We start from the raw sequence: 9594 nt of genomic DNA, 5'->3' as shown, positions 1-9594 counted from the left end.
CAATGGCAGCTGTTAGCTTAAGATAAAAGCATACTTCACCCAGTTGATAGTCAAATTATAAATCTCATCCTCCTAAAAGGTCCACTGAATAAAACATTTAAGATGTTTACATACATTCCTAGGTGAAAAGAAAATCCAAATGCATGAAGATAACAATGGGGGATAACCAAGCCCTTTTCCAAATGCCCTTTGCTTCTGCCATCAAACAGAAGATGTTGTGGGGGATACCAACAGGACAGCAACTCTCATACAATGGTTTCTTACATGCAGGAGACTGGATTACTATTTTAATATTGTAAATGTCACATATTACATTCTTTATATTCTGTAAAAGAACAAACAGTACTAATTTATAACACTTATAATGGTAAAGTTTGACATACGGCTCAATTCAATAATATATTCTTATTCATTATCTATTTACTGAAAATGCCTACTATTTTCCATATGTATAAATTCACTAACTTAAGAACTCTGGGGGAAAATGATTTCATGTATGTACTACTGAGAGTATCCTCAAAAATTTCCTAGAGATATATATTAACTGTGCTAATTTTTAAACTAAATATGCTTTTTCTTAAATGACTACATTTTATTACAAGAAATTCTAGAGTAGTGCTGTCCAATATGAAAACCACTAGCCTCAGGTAACTACTGAACACTTGAAGATGTGGCTAGTACAACTGAGGGATGGAATTTTTAATTACATTTAACTAAAATTAAATAAAATAGCCACATGTGGCTAGTGGCTGCCGTCTTGGACAACAGAGTTCTACAGGATCACTCTAGGATGTGCGGCTATTGGAAATTAACATGTTGCCTTGTGTGGGAAAATAAATTTTGTTACACTATACATTTAATATTAGTTTGCTATTTGAAACAGCCCTGCCTTTTCATTCCACAAAATATTTTCTCTCTACTTTCTTAGCAGCAGAACTAAATCAATTCACTATTTGACAAAGCAATGTTTGCTTGCTTTGTTTTCTCCACTATGGCTGATTTCTAATTATTTAAGGTGCTGGGACACAGAAAAAATAAATAAAATCCACATATAGCTCAGAAGTCTTAAACCTTTCCCTTTGGGAAATTTTTAAGGCATCTGCTGAACAGTAGGAAAGCTATTTCATTCAGCAGTTTACCTCTTGTTCTTGATTATGCCCATATTTTTATACTGTTATTATCCTGTAGGAAAATAGATAAGTATATCAGAAGAAAAGTGGAAAAACTAAAAACTTTCAAGTTGAAGAATTAGTATATCAACTTAAAAAATCATCTTAGCAGGTAAAAAATAAGATCCTTTCTCCAGCCAACTGTGAATTCTGTACGTACCAAACTGAATACTGGCCAGGTCACAAGGTTTATTATTAATAAGGCATCCTTACATGGAGGTGTGAAAAGTTAATTTTATTTTTGCATAAATATCATGATATTTTATTTTTCAAAATGCTTCTTTCAAAAGAAGTTAAAAGTTTCCATATGACTCTTTCATTAAACAGGTAGTTATCGACTAAAGCATAATATCACTGATTAACATAAGATAAAAATTATATGAGCCACTCACATATTCTTGAAGGAAAGTGCTTACAATATTTTGTGAAAACATTTGTTTACATCACTGATTTAATGGACAATTCCATATTTTTCTTTAAAATCCTCAAATGTCTTAATGCGATATTAAGACAACCCCACCATTATAAAAACTAAACAAAACCACCCGCAAAAAACAAAACCGTACAAAAGCACATTAATTTTTATTATGTGACATATATGAAGTCACTGAGTAAAGCTCTTTTTAATAAACACTTTTGGAAAGCTCACATTGAGTTCTAGCACAGCTCTATTATCAATCTGTGAACAGAAGGACACATCAAGTAAGGAAAGATCTTTACAAGATTCCAGGAGTTTTCTTAAGGATGCCGGACTTACCATTCTTGTTCCTGTTTAAAAAAACCAAACAAAACATTATATAACATTCATATAATATCCGGATAAAAAGTCCCTTTTGTTTATTATTTAAAATACACTTAAAATAGACTTAAAAATTAAAAACATTTCTGAAAACAAAAGACTTCATATTGAAAAAGTTCTGTTAAATAAAAATAAAACTTCCCAGCCAAATTGGCATCTAGGACCTGAATTTTCTCAATACTCTACCCGTTCTATCTTCATTCCTACCTCCTACCCTTTCCAATCAGCTCCTCCAGACCTTCCTATTTCTGTTCAGCCCAGTTCAAAACTGTTTGCACATCTCTTCCTGAACCCATGGGTCAAATCAGGCAGCAATGCTTACAGTGATTCAACCTCTAATTCCATGCAGTGCAATTACTAAGCAGCTACCCTGTAGAAACTTCTGATTCAGGCACTGGAGATACAAAGATGAGTAAGACACAAGTCTGCCTTAAAGAACTCACTGACGAGAGTTGAAAGCAAATAACTATAACACAATTCGATAAGTTTTACAGTAAGTGGTAGGTAAAAAATGGCATTACTGGAAGACAAATGATGAATGAGGAGCACTATTTAGCCCATGTTAAATTTGAAGTGATTGGGGTATTCAGATGGAATATAAATCATATAACTTATGTAAAGCACCTGATGCACGGCAGGCACTCAATAAATACCAAATATCACTAGGCTCTAAAATGTCATCTGTTGTAACTATAGCTTTTCTAGGGAGAAAAAAAATCATCACAAATCGTATTACATACACATACCTGGGATGGGGATTAAAGTTTCTGAAACAGTAGTCTATGCCTTTTTCTCTGAGAAATCCTTTCTCAGCCCCTCCCTGCCATGGGAAGGGAGAAGTAACTAAACTTCTACCAGCAGCTGTAACTATACTGCTACCCTGGCTGTAATCAGCCCCACAACAAACCAATGCAGATTCTCCTCGGAATTTAGAATTGGGATTCAGTAAAGCCTCCAGTGCACGTTTGATCTCTTGAACTAAAGACATGGAAAACCAGGTCAGGGCTGCTATATTTAGCCATGTGTACCCAGAGAAGCAGAGATGGCCAGCATGACAAGAACAAAACAAAACCAAAAGGAGAAGCAAACACAAATGTCTCTGTAAGTGTTCAGCAGCAGAGGCTGAGGGTCAGGACAGGGGCCTGAGTACGCAGGACAGGACAAGGAAAGAAAAAGAGGAAAAGCTTCCTTGCCTTTTGATGGTTTTCCAGTCCCTCCTGAGGTCTGGCCATGCCCAGCTTCTACCCATGGGATCTAAGACAGACACCAGTTATCTTCATAATAACTTTTTCTTATGCTTAAGTTATCTTGAGGGGGTTTCTGTTATGTAAGATCAGAGAACCTCACCTAAGCCACTTGGCTTTGTGGAGTTTTTCACCTAGGCCTGTGACTTTTTTCTATTTTCCAAGCTCGGTCATTAGAATCTGAATTTCCTGATAAATTAGGAGTTCCTAAAGCCTAGGAGAATGCCAGGGAAGGAAGTCAGAGATTGAACACTTAACTGGGCCAGGGTCCCCTGTCCTATGCTCCCAGGGCACTTTGTGCTGTTGTTTTGTTATCCACTTAAGACACAATTCTGTTTTCAGTCAGCTTGCTCCTTCAGGGCACTGAATATCTCCAGTGTTTAAAACAATGCCAAACATAGTATATGCTCAATAAGTGTGTAATGAATGAAAGAATGAAGGGATGGTGGTTAAGCTCCCATGCCATTACCCTGGGGTAGGCCCTCCTTAGATGGATTATTGCAGCTAATCTCTCTGATTTTGATCTCTTCCTTCTCCAACTCACCTACTACTCATTTCCAGGTAAGTATTCCTAAAACACAGCTCCAAATATATCACTCATAGCCCTAATTAAAACTCAGTAAAAGCTCTTCTTTGTTTAACTTTGTGCAGACTCTTCATCCTGGTGTTCAAAATGCTCCATGATACCCTCCATTATTCCAACATTCTAGATCAAATTAGATTGCCTATACTCTAAAGATAGTCTGTGCTTTTAACTCCTTTGCTTTTGTTTCATGCTATTCTTTGTGCCTCAAATGCCCTCCTCCCCCAATGTCCTGCTCACTTTTTAAGGATATCTTTCAAATACCTACTAGCCTTTTTAATTAAGCTTTTCCTTATTTCTCTGATCATATATATATATAATATATATATACATACACACATACACATATTGTCTTTTCTTTGAGCCCCATCAAAGTGGATTGCATTACAGTTATTTATATGCTTGTTTTATTCCTTCTTGCTAGGTTATCAACTCTCTGAAGACAGGGACTGTATCTTACTCAGCTCTGTACTGATCGATAAGCACATTTAGTATGAAGAAGATATGCCACTTAACATTCATATGTGCTAATCACAAAATGACAAATATCAGTGTGGTTTAACTAAGAATCTTTTTTTAAAAAAATAAGGATTATAACACTAAACAGTGAAAGGAAACCAAAAAACAACGATAAAAATAAAGAAAATGTAGCACAGTGATTAGAAGCATAGACTCTGGTTCGAGTCCAGATTCCTTACTAGCCATGAGCCCTGGGCAAACCACTTAACCTGTTTCTGCCCATTTTCTGCTCTGTGGCTAAGAATGTATGCTTAGAAGAGTACAAAGCGTATAGTCGCACTGTTGTTAACAATGTTAATTATTGATTACTAGTGATATCACTTTTTACTGTGCTCTTTATATTTGAAATAAGATGTTCCAATATATTTGCATGATGTTCATCTTCCACACTGATAATTATATTTGACATAATAAATAATGATGCTCCCTTCCTCTTATGCTCATGAAAGTCACAAATGTATTCAAAGGAAGTCATTATACTTTCTACCCATTTTTATGTCCCTGTCAAGTAATTCATACATTTACAGGCCAAACTTAGGTCACCTGACAACTGAACCTACTGTTCATCACAAGTGCGCTTTTGTTTTGGGATCAGTGTTACCGACTTCTTTGGTTAGCACCTCTTTCAGAGGCTGGCTACTCTCCATCTCTAGTGCATGCTTTCTGGGTTTATCTGAGGATTTCTTGGAGTGGGAATTGTAAAAATAGATTTTAAACAACAGTGGCACCCTCCTCTGAAGTGAAGCCTTGATGCAGTTCGAGATCATTTTAAAAAGCCCTTGGCTGCCTCTCCTCACTGTCCTTGTGAATTCATGACTTTTTCTTGAATGTTTCAAAATATTTATCCGATTAAAAAATGTCTAGGCTAATTCAAGGGGGAAGGCAGATAGGCAGGAAAAGAAACAAGCGAGGTAAGTGGATGTGGTGTGTTGAGAAGACAGTACTGACTGTGGGGACAAAACCCTTGTACTTGAACCCCTGCTCTGCCACATATTAACTGCTGGTTCCAGTACCCTCATCTATGAAAAACAATGATACCCAGCTTCCTGAGCGATGACGATGAAGGAGAATATAACACAGATGAAGTATCTAGCCCAAAGTGAGCATATAAGAGGCAAGGATTTCTCCCTAAGGTTTTTTTTTTCAGTCAACTGTTTTCATTGATTTTTTAAAATTTATTTATTTTTATTTAAGTATAGTTGATTTATGATATTGTGTTAGTTTCAGGTGTATGGCATAGTGATTCAGTAAGTATAGCAGATTATTTTTCAATTATAGGATAATAAAAGATATTGAATATAATTCCAGTACACACATATATATCCTTGTTGCTTATCTATTTTATATATAGCAGTTTGTATCTGTTAATCCCAGACACCTAATTTTCCCTTCCTAAATTTTTAAGCAAGAATTTCTGCCTAGAAGTAACTTGAATAAGTAACATGCAACTATGTAAGCAACATCTACAAACGTACCATAAGCCTGGGCTGTGGAGAGATTTTAACTGAAACCACAAACACAAGTGTTGAAAATCTTCAGGCTTCCTTTTGGTTAAATGTTGAGTAAATAGGAAAGGATATAATTAGCATTTCAAGGACTAATCTATTAGTATTAATAGGTTACCAGAAATACAGTGCAAGTGCTACTTGGGTTCCCATCTGTGTGGACAATTATAACCATGGCACTGCTAGCATTTCTGGCCAAGGGCAGAAGTAACAAAATATCACAGGGTTTCTGGCTGTAAATTGCAATAAAGACACAAGGAATCCCAGGACTGGGAAGGATGTTCAGTAGCCCTGCTTTAGGGGAGAACTATTCCTAAAAACTAGAATCATCAGGGATGGAGAATTCACAATATTCGTTAATCAAGAATTTAACATCAAGAAGCCGTGTGTGTATGTGTGTGTATGTCTTGAATTCATTATAGAAATGGATTAATTTCTTATCTGTCAATAAAAATGGAGAACACAGCTCATACAAATTCTCACTCTTCTCACTAGCCCAAGAATTAATGGTTATTTAGAGCTTTCTGAAAAGTTCAACTACAAAATTCTGTTATTGCCCTCACTCTTTTACTTAAGTACAGTTATAATTATCAGGACATTTTTATTGTATCCAAGAATTTTTCTTTTTCTTTATAAAAAGTCTGAGGTTAGCTTTTTATGTCAAGGCTTTAAAAGAAATTTACAGATTCTTTCCTTACCTAATATGTCCAATTGGCGTAATCTGGTACAATTACACGCTAGTTCTTCGATGTCTGTGTCACACACAGACCTGTTAGCTGTTAGAAAGAGTTTCTGCAAGTTTGGAAGCTGGCGTGCCAGTTTGGCGAAGCACCCGGTGCTGCTCTGCAGAGTAGGGCACCAGCCGAGGTCAAGTTCCTCCAGCAGCGGACACCCAGAAGCCAGCTCCGCTATCCCGTTCTCAGTAATGTTCTTACACCTCCACAGATCCAGAGTCCGGAGTTTTTTACACTTGGCTCCTATCATGCTAGCTATCACATCGTAGTCTTCAATCTGGAAGTCAAATAATTTCAATCTCTCCCATGTTATGCTCAGAAATACAGACTGTTTGAGCATGTTAAAGCATTCTTAATCATCTCCTGTTGTTTGCTACCATGTAAACCTACCCACATTGTTGTTAACAGAGATCTGCCCACTCATCCTGCAGACCTGCCACTGTTTCATAAAACAGCAAGAGTAATCACTTACTTAAAGATCCATGTAACAGAATTCCAGACAGAGGACGTTAATGAATTAAATCCCAAAGCGGCCTGAAATCCTCAGTCCCTCTTGAAGAATCTGAGGATCAAGTATTGTCCTCGTATGCCTCCCGTTTGGACCGTGCTGTCGCTACTTTGATAGGTACGTAAGATTTCCCTGACAAAGGTATGCACTTTGCTAGGCTCTGAAATAGTAAGTGAATATGCTGATAGTATTAATAAGGATACTAGTTTCGGGTTAAGTGAGGCATTTGGGGACTGAAAATGCAAACTGAAAATAATATAGATTGTGATAAGTTAGCTGTTGTCAGTTATTGGAGGTATCCAATGATTGGATCATGGGATAAGCTTCTACTAATCAAGAATTAAACATTTCAGTTCATAGGCTTTGAATGTTTTAATGATGTTTCTTTAAACAGATTCTTTTAAGAATTTCATTTGATTTTGTTGTAATCAGGTATCAGCATTATCACCAGAAGTCAAAAGGAAACAAAACAGCAAAAACATTTCCAATGATTACTTCCTTTTGTTCATTTGTTTATTCATATTTTCATCTACGGTATGCCAGCACCACTCCAGATACTAGGAACAACAGTGAATCAAAAAAAAAAAAAAAAAAAAAAAGACTGTTCATACTTCCTGGAAAGACATATAGGCAAATAAATGAGCAAAATAAATTCAGAGAGTGATAAGTAAAATAATAAAACAGCATGATGTGAGAGTGATCAGAGTGGCAGGGGTTGAGGGAGGGAGTGATGGCTGCTGGGATCTCCAGGAATCAGTCTGGCTCGTTCAAGGAACAGAAATATGATGGGCACACGGCCCAAGGGGAGTGGAGGAGAGGGCAGGCTGTGAAGTCAGAGAGCTTCGCAGGGGCCAGACCATCAGGCCGAGAAGGGCTTTGAATTTTTATTTTAAATACTAAGGAGATCAATGGAGGGTATGAAACAAATATGATTCACATTAAAACAAAGACCCCTCTGGCTTCTGTTTGGAGGATGGTCTAAGGTGGGTACGAATAGAGGAGGAAGCCCAGTGAAGAGGCCTACACTAGCGTAGAGGAAAGATGTTGGGGCTTGGATTAAGGTTAAGCAGTGGAACTGGAGAAGTGGACAGACTGGGGGCTGTATTTTGAGTCAGAACCAAAGAGCTGATAGATTAGATACAGTGGTGATGATTTCTAAGGTTCTTCAGGAACTGTGTATGGTACAATCATGCAGAAGACCACGAGAAATCGATTTGGGGAAATATAACTGCCTTCTTAAGTGAGTGGACCCAAACAACACAAAACTAGTTTTGATCACTAGTGCAGCCAATTAGCTTCCTTAGGAAGAAGCAATTTAAAACCTTTCCAAAATCCATGATTCTAATTGCTATTATTTTGACAGTCAGAAATAAAATAGCAAATGAATCATCCTGCCTTTTAGTCAACTGACAGGAAAAACTGAAATAAACATGGTATTAAAGTATCAACCAAGAGCTGTCTGTGTTAATGTCCTGATGAACCCAGACCTGCTATGAAGTAAGAACAGCATTTCTGTGACAAGCACGAAATGTTTCAATCATCATGTCAGCAGCAGTATCAGAAATATTAGCAGTATTTCTGAACTTTTTGAATGTCAAGTCCTTAAAACTTCACTTCCTGGCAAATAAATATCAATTGTAACAATACTGGTAACATATACTTTAATTTGAAAATAGCCTATTTATCTAAAGTAGCATTTCCCATACTGTATTACATAATAATAGATGTAATATAAAAAAACAGGTTCAGTAGTCACGTAAAGTTGGAAAACACTGGTTTAAGCAATGGCAAACTGTTTCTTTATTGTAGGACATACCATTGAAAACTCCAGGAGGAGGATATAGGAGCATCATTTCCTAATTTAGACCCAGAATTCCGATTCCCCCTACTTTTCCCCCACAATACACAACTTTTTAAATTAAATACCTATTTTAGGACTATTTTGGAAAAGGCTGACTTCGACTATACCAAATTCCAACTATAAACATACAGAATTCCAACTCTAAAGTGTCTGTGATTAGAGGCCTGCTTTTATAGAGAATGCTGCTCTAGTTTATGGGGAGGTAATTAACCAGCAAAATAAGGTACCTCTAGCCAAAGCTAAAACAGGGTCCTTACCAATCTAAAGAAGGCAGGCTAACAATAAGCAAAGATCCAAGTGACAGTAACTGGTTGGTATGTTGTCACAGAAAGTGTCACTGAGCCCATCTACAGGAGCCACTAGAAGGACCCAACAGAAGCCCAAGACATGGCTTACTAAGGTAAAAAGTTGACCAGTAGTCAGAAAACCTAATGCCAAGTTAATGGACTCCCAAGATTGTTTCCAGAGACTGAGATGGGCCTGAGCCCATACATGGGGTTTAATAAGGCCTAAGAAACTTCTCTGATCTTGCAACCATCCTGCTTATTCAGGTCTTCCTAATAAATGGATGCAAAACTGGAATGGTTTAGGATCTCCTGAATCTGCTTTGGGTGTTGGGGGGGAAGGTGAGAAAGTAAAGAGGAATGGATTGCTCCACAGCCAGTTATACTG

General features: G+C 37.1%; 1 protein-coding gene across 2 annotated transcripts in view; it reads right to left on the bottom strand.

The window, feature by feature from the left end:
- Positions 1-1392: 1392 nt before the first annotated feature.
- The window catches only part of FBXL4 (F-box and leucine rich repeat protein 4), a 65570-nt gene continuing 57368 nt past the window's right edge, over positions 1393-9594 (bottom strand). For both annotated transcript variants that reach the window (XM_057739680.1, XM_057739681.1), the window contains exons 7-8: positions 6518-6830; positions 1393-1937 (exon numbers count right to left, since the gene is read on the bottom strand). In XM_057739680.1, the coding sequence (XP_057595663.1) occupies positions 1774-1937; positions 6518-6830 (477 nt within the window). In that variant the 3' untranslated portion in view covers positions 1393-1773. The remainder of the gene's footprint in view (positions 1938-6517; positions 6831-9594) is intronic.

This window comes from Hippopotamus amphibius, chromosome 6 (assembly GCF_030028045.1).
Source record: "Hippopotamus amphibius kiboko isolate mHipAmp2 chromosome 6, mHipAmp2.hap2, whole genome shotgun sequence".
Classification (NCBI taxonomy): Eukaryota; Metazoa; Chordata; class Mammalia; order Artiodactyla; family Hippopotamidae; genus Hippopotamus; species Hippopotamus amphibius.
This window is presented reverse-complemented; position numbering and strand designations above follow the sequence as displayed.